This window comes from Cuculus canorus, chromosome 12 (genome assembly GCF_017976375.1).
Source record: "Cuculus canorus isolate bCucCan1 chromosome 12, bCucCan1.pri, whole genome shotgun sequence".
In the NCBI taxonomy this organism is placed as follows: Eukaryota; Metazoa; Chordata; class Aves; order Cuculiformes; family Cuculidae; genus Cuculus; species Cuculus canorus.
The window spans coordinates 18,505,395-18,521,768 of record NC_071412.1 but is presented as its reverse complement, the minus strand read 5'-3'; the positions used below and the strand labels follow the sequence as shown (position 1 = coordinate 18,521,768).

The 16,374-nt window shown below is 40.3% G+C and overlaps 1 protein-coding gene across 2 annotated transcripts in view; it reads right to left on the bottom strand.

Annotated features, from left to right (window-relative positions):
* Positions 1-670: 670 nt before the first annotated feature.
* Positions 671-16,374, bottom strand: part of SCAPER (S-phase cyclin A associated protein in the ER) — a 134,119-nt gene continuing 118,415 nt past the window's right edge. For both annotated transcript variants that reach the window (XM_054077493.1, XM_054077494.1), the window contains exons 30-32: positions 5,178-5,369; positions 2,679-2,730; positions 671-1,086 (exon numbers count right to left, since the gene is read on the bottom strand). In XM_054077493.1, coding sequence (XP_053933468.1) covers positions 992-1,086; positions 2,679-2,730; positions 5,178-5,369 — 339 coding nt within the window. In that variant the 3' untranslated portion in view covers positions 671-991. The remainder of the gene's footprint in view (positions 1,087-2,678; positions 2,731-5,177; positions 5,370-16,374) is intronic.

Below are 16,374 nucleotides of genomic sequence, written 5' to 3'. Positions count from 1 at the left end.
CCCGGCGGCGCCCGCGCCTCGACCCGAACCGGCGCCGAATCACAGCCGAAACCGGGGCTTTCCAGTAGTCGGGGGACACCCGAGCAGCCTTTTCTCCTTCCGAGGAGCCTTTTTTCCCCCTCAGAGCAGCTTTTTTCCCTCCGAAGAACCATTTTTCTCCTCAGAGGAGCCTTTTTTCCCCCTCAGAGCAGCTTTTTTCCCTCCGAAGAACCATTTTTCTCCTCAGAGGAGCCTTTTTACGCTTCAGAGCAGCTTTTTTTTTCCCCTCCGAGCCTGTTTTCTCCTCAGAGAAGCCCTTTTACCCTTCAGATAAGCTTTTTGTCCCCCTCCGCAGAGCCTTTATTCTCCTCAGAGAAGCTTTTTCCCTCTCTGAGGAGCCTTTTTTCCCCTTAGAGGAGCTTTTTCCCCTTCCAAGGAGCCTTTTTCCCCTCAGTGAAGCCTTCTTCCCCCTCAGAGGAGCTTTTTCCCGCCTCAGAGAAGCTTCTTCCCCCTCAGAGGAACCTTCTTTCCCCCCCTCAGAGGAACTTCTTTTCCTTCCTTCGAGGAGCTTTTTTCTCCTCTCAGAGAAGCCTTTTTCCCCCTCTGAGGAGCTTTTTTTCCCCTCCAAGGCTTGAAATCCCCGCAATCAACACAAACGCACCGACATTTTGTAACGCACCATTAGCACTACAGTCCAAATAAGTTATTTTATTACAACATATATAGAACGTGTTTTCTGTTTGCAACCGTGCTTGCGCAGTGCGAGTACCACCACATCACCGGGCAGAGGACGCCCAAACCACGACACAGGGGAAGGAAACACACTAAAATTATCAAAATTACAAAACAGAACTGGAAAGTATCTACAGGTTATAAATAGTGCAAATTAGATATCTACAGCGTGTAAGTGTTTAATGTATCAAAAACTTTTTGGAACAGCCTTTGGAAGAAGGTAGGCAGCAGGACCTGGTCAGCATGCCGACAGTAGGGATTCCAAACTCAAATGCAACCCTCATTTTTTCAAGAAGAACTGTCGGGCTTCTTCCCAGGACTGGCGGGGGAATCTGTTGGACAGTTCGAGGTAATCTTGAGAGTGGGAATTTTTTTCTGTTGAAGACAGAACATAAAATTACCAAGGTTCTCTCTCTTAAGATGGTGATAAAACAAGAATAAGGAACGACCAATTTGAGCTACTTCAAGTCCTTGACTTCCCTCCCTCTCCTCCAACTTCTCCACTTTTAGGGTGACCTTTCTGGGAAGCTCTGGGCATTGAGGGCTGGCTTCAACCTGGGGGCAGAGGGCTGCGATGAGCAAAGGCTTATGTTTTTTAAACTTCTGGATCAAGCTCTCCGCTTTGCGCATCAGGTCATTCCACATCTTTTACACATTTCATGTTCAGAGACCAATTCAGCCTCGTTGGAGCTCAGGCAGTCCTGACAGTGCTCCCTCTGCTCAGCTGCTGCTTTTTCCACAAAGGGCTGCTGAGGGGTTTTGCTCCCCAATTCCCCCAAAGCCCACAGCCTGATTACCACTGCAGCTTTCACTCCTACGAGTGCTGCTGGTGACGTGGATGGACACATGCGCACAGGTTTGTGAAGTCCAGCCCTTTGAGCAGTGTGACTCAGTGCAACACCCAACAATCAACCCTGTGCTTTCAAATTTTATTCCGAGCAGTGTTACTGTTCTCATTTGGGTTTTGTGGAGGCTGTCCTTCACATTCAAGTGATATAACGGATAAAAATAATCCTGCTTACACTATTATTAAGTCAGCTTTTTTTTTCTGCAACTGGGGAATGTTTAGAAATTCCACTTGCATGTCACCACATAGTCATCTTTGTTTAAAAGTTCACCCAGCTTCAATGGTGAAAATAAAAAGCAGTTTTCCACTTGGATTTTAGATGTTTCTCGAGCAGATTCTCATGCAAACACAATCCTGGGAAGTTTGTGCTGCAGACATTGCATGAGGCTGCTTCAGACTATAAGGAATATTGCTGACAGTAAAAATCTCCATAAATTTGTTACTTTTACATTTTATAATTTATTTTTAAACACAAGCTTATGTTTTAGACCTAGGACTGCTTATCTTCTGCCAAACGTTCAGCAAAATGGTGGATGATTTCTGCTTGCAGTTAGGGAGAAATGACTGTCCGAGCCAAATGACTTTACGTAAAATATGGCCAACTCAAGACCAGATTCCCATTCAACACACTCAGATTTCAGATGCATTTAACAAGTAATAGCCACCTTAGCTAAGAATCTTTCAGATGTTTAGTCCAAAGAGGTCAGCTGCATTTTACGCAATATTTACAACTACTGAGGGAAAAAAAAAATCACAACTCTTAGGCAAACTGACAGACTTCACAGTATAATTACAGGACAGTATTTCACTAATTTTTTGCTCCCTGTATGTATTGGCACTGCTGTGTCGCTTCTGCAACCTAAAACGTTTGAAGGTAGCCTTTGTGGCAGCTAATTTAATATGTGCACATACAGTATCACATTTTAAGACATGATACCCCATAGCATTTAATAAAGATTAACAGTCTGAATCCCTAACACTACGAACAGCAGACTGGAAGACATGAATGTTTAACTCAGAATGTAAGCTAGAGAGCCTCTCCCCAACCTGTAAAACCGTTTTGCAATTTACTGTATTTCTTTCATTGTGATGCAGATTCAAACAATTTAAATCACCATACCTCTCTGCTGGGATAACTGATTATCCGTTTGGCCTGAATTCTGTGCAAAGTCCTATAGGGAAAAAACCAAAATATCGGCATCATGTTTTCAGATCTTACATCTTCTACGTCTTCATGGTCACTCAGAAATACTGATACTTTATGAAATCTGTAAATTAACACATTCTGGTTTGCTACATATCATAACAGGATACTGCCAGCACTTAAATTCTGTAATGGGCAGAGGATTTTTTCTACCTTTCTTTATATCTTTTCCTTTAAAAAAAACCCATATTCAACAGAAAAAACAGGGTTTAAATATGTTCTTAGGAAACAGTTATTACCATGACTTTTAATTTAAGAGAATATTCAGTATAGACATGTTTCTGTAAAAAAAAAAGGTGTTTTATCTTTCTGTTCTGGACTGCAAACACGCTCTTATAAAATTCTTGCGTTATCCCAGTTTCACTGGCTGTGCTCTCGAGCGAGCCAGCTGCCTGTGCTCCTGATCTCCTCAGCGCGAGCGCAGTTCTCTCACAGCCATGCCGGATGAGCCGGCGCTCAGGCCGAGGGCAGTGAATCTCGGATGCTGCCTCCTCCACAGTCGGCAAGGACACCCACCGACTTTGCTCCAAACACCATAGGATGATGCAAATCGTATGCCCCGTTAGGATCCTGTCTGTCATTGGGGTATTCATGGAGCAGAGACAGTATTATTTGTCAGAAGAGATACAATTTAGCAAATCATAGATAATCCTAAATGTCTTAATTATTGCAGCACATGTAGAAACTGAAGTAACAAAAATAAAAAGGATAATGCAAACTTCAGATGATGAAATAGATCTGCTGGTAGGGAGGTATAACGCAGGTCGTCGTAAAATCCAGCCATCGTTTCCCTTTGATTTACGCGGCACACAGTTAACACACTGTATTTAAGTGTTATATTTGTACACACCACCAAACTTTTACGCAAATGGGACTTCTTTTTGCATTCCCTGGCACAGGAAGAATCTCATTTTCTAGTCAAGGGGAAACATTTTGCAGTCTGTCCCAAATCTTCCTCTGAAGCCAACGAGAGATTTGCTTGACAAACAGCAGCAACTTGAAATAAAAGTTGAGAGGCAAGTTCCTCCTACGTGTGCGGGTGTCTGAGCTTTCCTTGGGTGCTTTCAGAGTTGTTCCCTGTACGTGCATGAGTGCACGTGCACTCCATAGTATGTTGACTTGGCACCTGAGACACGCCTCCAATTGGAAATCAAATTAATTACACTGACTCTTGTAAATACACTTAATGCTTTGCTGTAGCTACTGGGAATTTAAATGCCTTTCTCTCTGTAACAGCACAGAAATCAAGGTAAATAACCTTAATTATTTATGTAGGGAACACTCTCCTCCACTCATGTTTTTTGGCTGAAGAAAACCAAACTAAACCTGCTGCATTTGCTTATAATGCTTAAATTATTTTTTGCCACTACAGTTTCTACACTGAAATCTGTAGTTTCACTATAAAGTAAAAGATGAATTTCAGCTTTGTGTTTAACCAGAAGTTAATTAATATATGGCAAATTCTTTCAATGCCAAGTTCCAAACTTTTTTTTTTTCAAGCTGCTATGCAATTATTTTAGTATTAAAAGGATAAAAAGTAGTTGCACTCAGAAAGCTGATGTTATGCTAAGACTTCTAGTAAATATTTAGTTCTTGTGCCTTCTCTCTCAAATCCCTGTAGCCTACCCTTGGACTAGCTGTAAGGCACTAGGAAAAAAAGATGGACTAACATTTCTGTATCAACAACAGTAACTTTCAGGTGACTGACAGAATTACTAGATTCCTAAAAGCATATTATTTTCTAATAGCAGAGTGTTTATGAAAACGGCATTTATTTGCTGGGAACAGTCAATAAAATGTATGGAAAACATGAGGCATGCATAAAATCGAATACATAAAGCACAGCGTATAAATTCAGACAAAGGGAACAAAAGTGCTCTAAATCCTTATTCAAAACAGTATTCGTAATGACCTCAGTGGCTTACTGTCAAAAATAAAGATTGTGAGATTAGACCGGTAACATATGTTCTGTGTATTTTCTGCATAAAATATATACACTTCTGCTCAGTTCTCTCTGTAAATCTATTGTATGCAGTATACAACTGAACATTTGTATGTAAACAGACCCATATAAAGATTTCAGACAGACTATACGTGCAGTAGTTTTAAAAAAATAAATATGTTAAGAATTGTCGTGTAATAGCAGAATCTACATCAAATTACTCTAGCATGACCAATAACTTTAATGAAAACAGGATTCTGCACGGGATAGTGAGAACCTGAACTACTCGGTAACCTTTTAGTGCTTTAAGATGCCTCAAGTACAGGCATCATCTGTGGTTTGAAAAGAGCTGCAGAGAATCTTAAAGTACTTGAATGCTGTTTACTTGTTTTACTGAAGTCAAATGATTCCCATATCCACAGCAAAGGCGAGGAAAACCCTGCCCGCCGCTGTTAGGTTACTGCAATAGCTACCTGAATGAAGGTGGCGAGCAAAACACAACTCATCTCCTGCTCCAGGATGATCTTGTTCTGTGGGTTATTGTAACAAGCAGCTATTAGCGAAGGGAAGAGCACTTTGATTAAACGAGGATCACTGAAATACTGGAAAGGCAACTGGCAGAGTTTTTGCAGCACCGTGGGGTGACGGCCAGACTGTACAATGATCTGAAAATACAAACGCAACAGAATTAAAACACATGATGTAGCTGTTCTTCTCTTCCTGTTAACCACCAAGGGTGCTGAAGTCATGCTAAAAAAATGAGCATGGCTGAGGAGTAAATACTAAAAATAAAGTTTATAACGTTTAGTCCAAATACCTTCTGGTTTAGCGTGCAAGTATTATTTTTATTGGAGGAACACAAAGAATATAAAGCTGTGAAACTTCTTTGCCTAATATTGCCCACAAAGACAGTAAGTAAAGGAGAAGGGGGTTAATCTGTAGATTACAATAAAACAGATAATTTAATACCTTCATTCAAAAGACAACGAATTATAGCAAAGGGACTATTGTAAGTTAGAACTACAAAACAAAAAAACCCAACTCCTGCTATTTGAACATAGGATGCATGTCTTTAGGGGAAAAAAGATCAAGAAAGATCCCTGGGACTGTAAAAACCCAGGCGCAGCTTGATCATCCTTCACTGGAGCGCTCTCTGGCAATTAGAGGGGACTCTGTTTCACAGTAGATGTCTGCCACGCATTCTCGGGCACCAACAAGAAAAGGTGATTGTAAGCTGCACAGCAAGGAGTTTCAGTAAGTAGAGACGCAGAAAGATCCTCCCATCTGTATTCCTTATCTCGGTTTCTATCAGTGCCATTGACTCTAAAAGGAGAATTGTTTAGATAAATGGGACTGTTGTCATGAAGCAGGCTAAGTTTACAACTGGGTACCTCGGAAGAAATAAGGCAATGCTATTACTGGTCTCCTGCAAAGGAACCCTTCCAATTTACTTGATAGTCTTATAAAGCCTGTGTGATAAACTAAAAAATGCCAAAATCGGATCTGTTCCAAGTAACCTCGATTAGACAATTACAATATGAAAGGGCCGTCTGACCCAAAGTTGGCTTTTCGGCAAAGGGGGAAGCTCCTATAAGGTTGGAACACTGTAAAACTTAGGGTCAGGACTGTAAATTGTACTTGGAAAAACACAATTTTACAGGTACACACCCAGACAAGACTGCATTCAAATTAAAACCAGAAGGACAGAAAGAAGCAGTTGAGACCACAGGCACATAAATTACAGGGATTTACAAGTTTTCAAAGCACTTTTAACAATACCTTCAGAGCACTCTCTCAGTTGATAATGCAGTTCAGTTTAAAAACAAGATCAACAAAGCAATAGTTTGCATTTTTTTTCAGCTCACCAGCTCAACAGACACTGAAAACCTTTCCAAATACTCAAAAGTCTTAATGCCCTTAAAGACAGGAGGGATTTCTAAAAGACAGCCAAATATGTGACAATAAAGCATACATCTGGACATTGTGCTGAGGAAAATACCACTGAAGCATTTGCATGATTTCAGAATTAACTATCGGCTACCACCCTGGATGCTAGAGGCTGCCTTGTGGGTGCGTGGTTACTCTTTGATTTTTTAATTAACTGGAGTGGTTATTATATAAATCTATGGTTTTCTATGGTAAATTCTACAATCTGAAAAGTACTTAAAATCAATAACTGTAATAAAATAACAAATTGGTATTTCAGATCCCAGACAGAACAGCAGTACTCCCAATTTCTTTTTAACAGCCACTGTACACTTGATAGACAGGCAGAGGAAAAGAAGGTTTTGGGACTTCTCATTTTTCATTTTGAACTTCCCTTCCTTTATCTCTTCTAAAAATGCCATAGATAATGAGTGAACCCTTGCCAAAAAAGCAGTGAAGATATCCAAACAGCTTTCATGGAACTGTCTTTTCAACATTTTTACTCCTACGATGTTACCAACATTAAAGATAGGAAGGTACACACAAGGGCTGCGGATTGTTTTAATCTGGTATTTATCACATGTGGAATCAATTGAATGATTTCATTCATTGTACTAATGCAGCTACTAAACCTGAGACACTGTATTATGCACTCTGAAAAAAAAATCATGAGTCACCCTTACTGGGAAAAAAACCTGAACAAATAAACCTCTCGTAGAGCACATGTTCCTTGTTTCACTGTTAAATGGTGGAGAAAGTGAAGTCCATCTCTTGACTTAGAAGACGAACAACCAAAAAACCAAAAACTTCACCTCTAACTTCTTTACTGTGGAAAAAGACTTTCTTCTCTTCTCTTCTCTTCTCTTCTCTTCTCTTCTCTTCTCTTCTCTTCTCTTCTCTTCTCTTCTCTTCTCTTCTCTTCTCTTCTCTTCTCTTCTCTTCTCTTCTCTTCTCTTCTCTTCTCTTCTCTTCTCTTCTCTTCTCTTCTCTTCTCTTCTCTTCTCTTCTCTTCTCTCTGCTGAACAATCCCAAGGAGCTGTGATCACTCATCTTGGAAAATGCTCTATATGAAGCCGAAACTCCTTGCTGAAACCCAGTGCAGGCAGCTTGCTTTTCCTCCCATCACACACTGGAATCCAGATACATTTGCCTAGAACTAGCTTTTCTTTTTGCTTTCTGTCCAGCCTGAAAAGTCAAATATGCCTGTCAAATGTAACAAGATCCTAATTCAATCACCGCACTTCTGTACAGCCAAGCATTTAAGCACCTGCTTAACTTCAGATATGTGCCTAGGTTCCATTAACATTTGCCTGTGGTTTTCTTTTGCAGAATTGAGCTCTCTCTACCAAACCAGCATAAGCTACTTTTTCTTCTTTTCTTTTATTTTTTAATAACTCACATTAATATTTTCTATATTTTATTAATAAGTTTTGCTTACTCTCAAAATTTATAAATATTCATGCAATTTAATTGGTTTTACCTGTGCTTAGCTTAAATAAATTCCAAAGATGATGTACTTACTCAGTTTAGCTTATTTTTGGCACAACACAGCAAACATTAGAACAACCCTCAGGAGACCCAAACCACACACAGGTAAGAGACACAGCAGGTATGGTTCTGAAACGCTGAACTGAAGCAACCTTTACACCGTATAAGCTGACAGTTCACAAGGCTGCACAGTCTATCTCCCTCCAAGACCTGATTTTGTTTACTTTTAACCTTTGCTCAAAGCCACCTTTAAGCATACAGTTCTCCCTGCTTGGCCTGGCTGATTTTCCAGCTTTGTGATACCACGTAAGCTGTACCTACTGAATCCGCGCTCGCTGGCTGCCCGGCACAATGACTGATGTGATGACCTGTGGGAACCTGTTACTCAGCAACACCTTTCAAGGTTGCCTATCCGTTATCTTCTGTCACTCCCACCAGTTTATGGCCTTCTGCAGGTCGTGCTAATTTGCTTAATCTCCACCAGGCAGAGGGTCAGGCACTCTCTCCTGCCCTACCAGGCAATCCGTGCTCCTGTGCGACTCTTTGGAAAGTGCACTCTGCACTCACAAGTGTAATAATCATCCTGATCCACCACATTGCTGCTTCTGAAGTTTATCACTCAGGAAAGGCATCATTCATGATTCCTAAGTCTCTACATGTTTTTCCCTCAGGTTTCCTTGGGCCAATATTCACGATGCAGCAAACTGCTTGGCCATTTGCTGCAATCCTTCTAGCTGCGAAAGTCTGAAGTGGTATAAAAGTCAGCCATTCCAAACAGACTGTCGTGACGAAAGCCAGCGATACACCACGCAGCACTTGAGCAAGAAAAAAGGACAATCAATCAAAAAAATTAAAAGCTCCTTATGGTATGGAACAGCAATAAAGTTGTGAGGGGAACTCATCACTTAGCTGGGAGAGAAAGCTTCCCTGTCACGTAGGCAGGGCGCCCGGCTGCAGACCTGATGTGACTGCTGGAAGGATATTCCATGCTGGATTCTGCAGTTCTTCCCTAGATTCCCACCAGGACGGCCCCAGAAGGCCTCCTCTCCCGTTACTGCTCCCAGCCACCTTGCAAAGCCCATCTTCCCAGGACTGAAGGCCCTTGCTACAGAACTAAGAAACCGTAAGCACCCAAACTGATATGACTGGCTATGATTTCCCTTTGGGTAGCAAAGGGAACACTGCAGCTAACTTAATTTTTCTGTGAAGCTCCAAAACAACTTTCCAATGGTCCTGCAAGGATAAGAATCATAAAAGTCCAACTCGTTTACTTGCCTGCAAGGGCAGACACAGGGGTTACCTTCAGTGAGAGCTGGCAAGGGGAAGATGCTGTGATGACACCTCCTGATTCTATTTCCATTCCATATATACAGATTTGTCTTTCACTTAATCATTCTCTATATTCTTTTTATCATGAGTGAAAACTACAGTTACTTTTACATGCATAGGTATGATTTTTTTGTCAAAGCAAGGTAATAAAATCTTCGTAACTGATAGGATCCAGATTTCTTGAATGACACAGCAGTAATACAGAATGTATCAGCAGTTACCTGTCAAATCAGAAGTAAAACCTTACCAAGTCAGTGGCTACAAGAAAATGAACATAAGGAATCCTCTAGTCTTTGAAACTGTGTCTTCATGATCAGGGAACTCCGTTTGTAAGCATCTTGTAAGTAATAAACAGAATTTTCACTGAGAAAACTACCACATCAGCCAGAAAGCTGAAGAATGACTACGCAAAATATTGAACAAATACTAGAAATTGAACTGATAATTCATATAGTCACACCACTCTTATATATGTCCTAATTAGACATGTAATATAGATGCAGACTGCTCATTTTTCAAGAAATAAAAAGTCAATCAAATTGCCTTGTTAAGATTTACCTTTTTTTTTGAAATGAAGTAGCATTTTTGGTGCCAATCTACATTTCAGTTTCCAAGTTGTAATTGCACATACCTTAAACATGTAAAGCATTAAAAAAAGAGAAACAAGTTGAATTTAAAACTTTGCCTGCAACCTGCCAGAGAGTTACAGATTAAGATCACAGATTGCTTTTCAATGGCTCTATGCGTGTATGTTAAATACTGTCAGACAGTTTACTGTAAGGAACAAATAAAAAGGTTCATTCTCAGACCCAGAAGTTTTTGACTCCGTGGGTACCACGCAAGGTTAGCCCAGGATTACTGCAGAGGGGAAGTGCTGATTTTTAGAGCAATATTTAGTCTAGTTCTACTGATGGATTTAGGTTTTCTTGTTTCAGTTGGATATTTGCAGCTCTGGGAAGGCATCATTCATGTCAGTTATTTCTGTCCATACATACCATAAAACCACTGGAATTATCTTTCCAAGAGGCTAATTAATTTCCTGGTCAGGAGGAAAAGGAAGCCAGCAGCAAGCTTTTTGTCTATGCAAAGGCAAAACACAGAACTGAGAATCGAGTATTCAACTGAGTCAGAAAGCCAGAAAGAAACTGTGCTAGACCAGAGAATCTTAACATTAATATCATGAGTCTGTAATTATCCTTACTGAAGATTATCCATACATTTAGAAAACTACAAGACATTCATCACGTGTCTAAAATGATAATGATAAATACCATTCTATTCAATTATTTCCTCAAACGTCCCCTTCCCCTCCCCAGCTTCAAAATAATAACAAAAAGATCACGCCACAGTATTCCAGGTTAAAAATGTGTTGGTTTGAGCCTGGCAAGCAGCTGTTCTCCTCCCAGTAGCATGTTTGTATATAAAGGTGTAGAGGTGTGCTTTCTATATGACAAACAGCAGACGAGCTGAGAGCAGCCTGGATACTGCCCCACGGCTCCCCTACTGTCGGTGTCTTTACACGTTCAACTTAATCATACCTCTTCCTTCCTCTTTGTATTCTTTTTGCTGTATCTTAACGTTACATCATTGTTTATGCTGTTAAAATATGCAATACAAAAACGTGGAAATGTTGGGAGCAAATGTGTTGCTGGCGTCAATGGCACTGCAAGGGCACAGCCACCACCACCCAGACCCGCAGGGGCAGGGGGATGTCCATCTAACAAAGCAGAGATGATGTCCAGCAGGTCTTAGCTGCCATCTGAGTGCCTGGAACTGCACATATGCTGCCAGGTCTCTCCAGTAACAGAGGGATGCTTGCTTGGAACACTGTGGCAGGAAAATAATGTGACTTACTGGTCCTTTCTGTAGCCTATCAGTTTCTTTCGTCCCCAGAAGAAAGGAAACGTTGCTTCTTGCTGCTTAAAGGTAGCGGAGAAAGGAGAAAGGCTGCCTAGGAGAGAACTGAAATCTGCAGCCACAAAGCCCCCTAAATGTCAAGATCTGAACAAAACCTTACAAGTCATTGAAGTGCACTGCTCTCGCCTGACTAACTCTGCGTGACCGTGTGGCGTTCTTAGCACCCTCCAGTCAGGCTGGTGGGTTTTTGTAATTTTGAGCATGTACTGGAAGCTGTAGGTCTTTTATCAAATGAAAAGTAAGATAAAATTATAGCAAAATGAAGCGGATACAGGAAAATGGAGTTGAATCAGAACTTTATGTAAAGTTTAAAACTTCCTGAAGTGAAACCCTCCTCAGCTCTTGGAGAGGAAAATCTCCTCACGAAATGGTGCATTCCACAGGTACTTAGAAATAGAGCAATCATCACTCTGAGCTGAATCTACTGTCTAGAAAAACATCCTTCTCAATAGAATTTCCTTTTATTTTTATGAAATGAGGCATTAAAATGTGCTCTTCTACTTGACTGTGCTCTTCTTCTGTAACGTATTTCATGTTCAGATGCAATTCTCTTGGAACAGCTCAGGCTAAAGAGCTAACGGTTCTCTGAGGGGCACTCCTTGCCTTTCCCACTATCTTGTATGACCTTCAGTTCCAAACTTGAACATGGCCATTATAAACATTTGGATCTTAAAACTGTATGGTTGGTATGGGAACCATTAATGTTTCTTTTCTATTTATTTATCATTTCTATAAACGTCAATCCTCATCTGTACCAACAACCAGTAACTTTATCGAACAGGAACTGTGCATCTGATCTCTGCAACTACAGAGCGTTCCACCAAACAGTTAAATCCTTTTGTTTGATGTCAGGTTATTTATAACTTTGTAAAAGAAATAAGTCTTTATATTAGTAGTCCAGAGTTTCTCTTCAAAGTCAGATCTGCATTATTTCTTTGCTTCTATATAAACAGATCTCACACTGCTAGTATTCAATCAGCAGAATATGTCACCACTCAGGCTCTTCTTCTGTTTTAAGGTCAAGCTCTTTTCTTTCCATTTTGCAAACTCCGCTATTGGCAAGGCTCTGAGCAAAGAATGTTCTAAAGCCCTCCTAACAGTTATCAGGAATCAGAGCACCATTTCCATGCAAAAACAACGTTCCAGAATGCTACATTCAAATTTAATAATAAGAATTTTGTCTATTTGAAAATTTCCAGTGTTTATTTTCTTAACATCACATGTAAGCTCTCGGAGAGACGATAGCACAGTTCAGAAATAACAGCAGTGTTGCTATAAACCACATGATGAGCATTGTCCTTTCGGAGCCAGCTCTATGGCTTCAGCACACGGCTTCAGTGGTGCTCCACGTCTACAGAAAAGATTACCTGAGCCATTTCTGTGTAATCATCCTAAGCCATTTGAGCATTTAGGATAGGACAGCGGCAAATACAAGCATGTCGAAATGTTTATCACAAGTGATGCTCGTGGGAAATCTAGAGAAAGTTCTTTATACAAAGCTCTTGAAAAAATGTCACCCAAACCAACAACTAACAAGTCACCTCAGTTATAAGATAACAAATGAAGTGTATAAAGATTAAATTCAGCAATAAATAATATTAAACAGATACTGTAAAAGATATGCTCCATGGGATGAAAGGAGAATGGAGACAACTCTAATACGCACTGAGGCCAGTTGTGAATTTAACACATGCCCATAAACCAGAAGAGTAACCTAATGCCTGAACAAGAAAAGGTATTAAGGAAAAACCTAGCTTTAAAAATGACAGCACTGTAGCATTTAACAGATTAACACAAAAAGAAGTGTTAAAACATTTGACATTGCTCTCATCCTTCCTGTTAATCAGGAATACCTTGTTAAGGAATGCTGTTAATGCTCAAATACCTTGTTAAATTGAAGTGTATCATCACTTTCTAAAATATAGTGTCATAGTTTCCAGAATAACCTAACAGGAGATTGATCTGTTTAAATGTCAGCCTAATAATTATTAATCAGTGGAAAGCTTTATTATATATCAAGTATGTTGACAAATACAAATAAAAACCCCATCATGCCATATCTCAAACCCCTAGGTATTACCCTGAGAACTGAAATGACTGGAATTAGCCCTTGTAACCCCACACAATTTTTGAAGAACCACCTTCACACCTAAATCGCAGCTTCAACTCTGATGATGAACCACTTTTAAATTCCAGCTGCTGCTTTGGTCATGATTCTATACTCTTTACACAGATGAAACTCGATGGATGTGAATGAAGAATTCTGGATTTAAATGCTAGAGAAGTTACAGGACCTTAGTGAACAAGAATTCAAACAAAGTATTGGGAGAGGCTTCTGCCATCATCCTTGAAAACGTAGCTAGTTTGGGTCAAAAACCCCAAAAGGCGTGAATAATTAAAATACCAGTCTAAACCAGAAAATCTTTTTTTCTCTCTTGGAGCATTCTCTTTCTTCAAAAGTGAGTATTTTCTGTCACTCTCCAAAACTCTAGTTGCAAGGAAGAATTTTTATTACTGGTACATTTTGTCTTCTGTCTTCCACAATAAATGTAAAGGGTTTGTGAGAATAGCTGATCATCAGCTAAAAAGACTGTGAAACGCTGAGCCATTGGACGGGTTACAGGGCTGGCTGAAGGAAAGCTCCACACAGACAGCAAGAAAATGTACTTTTCTGCCATGAAAAATGTGCTACAATTTACTCATTACTAAGGGGAGAGGAAGACAAGTAAGATTTTCCATGGGACTCCCTTCGCAAGATTCACTGCATTTTGCTTTTTTTCTTTACAATATCGCTTCAACCAAGTGTTACTTGAGCTGAAGATGAGGAAATAGGTTTAGGAGACTTCTTTGGGCGTTTTACAGGCTCCCACCCTTAAGGCAGCATCCAAGGGCTTGGAACAACTGTCAACTGCCCGAGCCCAAAGCTGTGAACACAGAGCAGGCTGGCATCGTCTCCGCGTGGGGCCAGAGATGTTGGGAACCGTCGCTGTGGGTCTGCGGAGACTTGGAAAACTTGTAGTTCATGGGAGAAGTCCAGGGAGTTCCCTCACACATGAGGCAAGACAGACAATAGCTCGCAAGGCCGGATGAAATATTTGCAGGCTTTAGACTTTGTTTTAAAGTTGTGTGTGAAATTTCATTCTCATGAAAAGGAGAGGCTGGGTGGGAACGTGGCAGAGCGAAGGCAGGCGTTGTGCAAGCTTCTGTGTCCATCTCTGCCAACCGACCTCCACGGCCAAACGCAGAAAGTTCTAGGCCCAGGTTGTAGCTGAGAAGAAACTGCTCATTACGCAGGATTATGCCAATCTCTGTGGTGTTTTTTCGGTGTGGACCTGATTTGTGGGACCTGATCTAGGGAAACGTGTCTCTGCCCATCGCAGAGGGGTTGGACTAGATGATTTTTAAGGTCCCTTCCAACCCAAACTATTCTATGATTCTAGAACAGAGGTCGCTGGGATTAAGCTGAGACTTAGAATGTTGCTCTCTGGAGGTGGCATTAGCCGACTGCTCCCTATCCTCATGCTAAGCTTCAGTTATGCACTATATTTTAAGTTGTTGAAAGTGTTGGCTTGGGAGAGTTTATGCTTTTGTGTTTACAATTTAAGAGGAAGACAATAAGTTAAATCCAAGTCCATCCATCTCTCATATTAATTCCTATACACTTTCTCCTCTTCTCCCACAGGAATCAGCCAGCCATGAAGTGAAACTAAATACGCTTGATCTCAAGTTAAGTCTGTGCTCATATTAAATTACCTTCCCCTCACCCTTTCATAAAAAGAAAAGAAAAAAGAAATTATGGGATGCATTTTGGAATGTTAGAAATACAATTAAAACATGATGCATGAAATGCCAGTCCCACACGCTTGTGCCCTATTTTGTTTGCTTGGTCATAGATCATTCTTGAAGAAGTTCATCACTGAGCTCAAATAACAACAAAGGTGTCTGATGAACCACCTAAGAGGCATCCCCGCTTTTCACTGACTGCCTAGACAGGAATGTCATCTTTTGTGAAGATATTGCTTCACTTAAGTGAATTTATGTGGCCTGAGAAGGTAAGGCTGATAGAGGAAAAACATACATTATAGGCCTGTTTTAATTTACTCCATTTTAACTTGGTGAGCTTAATCCTTAGGGGATTTTTTGTTTACAAGCTGAAGTGCTCCTAAATGGTAGTCAAGACTGTAACTTCACATGAATCACTCACTTGCCGGAATCAGCTATTCCACAAAATCTACCAGGCATATTTTTTGTTTGAACCTATAAATCTTTAAAAGGTTGTGGTTTTTGGTGGTGTTTTTTTTTTTGAAAAAGCTTAAAAATATAAACCCACAACCAATAAATGAAATCCATACTCCTAAAACCCCCTCCTCTGAAAAGAAACTAAAAAAAAATCAGAATTAAGTAACTTCAGATACCATTTACCCACAAATATGGACACAAATATGGACATTAACCATACGTTAACCACCGATTCCTGCATCTTCACTCTTGTGTTGTATTTTCAGAAGCTCCACCTACCAGATCCAAATTGTTTCAGTCACTCCAGAACCCCAAAAGTAACATAAATAATGAAAGTTTAATGCCAGCTTCTAGTAAACAATCCATATGGAACCACTACATAATAGTTTTATAACCAGTCTTCCAAGTTTTCCTGTCAACTTCTGATTTTCACCATTTTTCCATTTTAAAAGTATTTTTCTTTCATGACGCTAGCACTAGAGGAAACCGGCCGCATACAGAAACTCAGTCAGCATTAATACTGACAAAAGCACAAACCCATTTCCCTACAGAGGGTAACTTTTGATCCCAAGTCCCTTTGTGTCCCTCACAACCCAGCAGCACTTCGAACCTGAGTCAGGATTTATGTCTGTTGTTTTACGACAAAAGGAAGACTTGCCTCATGAAAAAAATGCCAAAAAGTAAGAAAATACAACTATAAGCAAACCATTTAACAAAAAAAAGGGAAAAGACAATCTCAGCATGAAGCCTTTCTTGGGGATTATCTCCCGT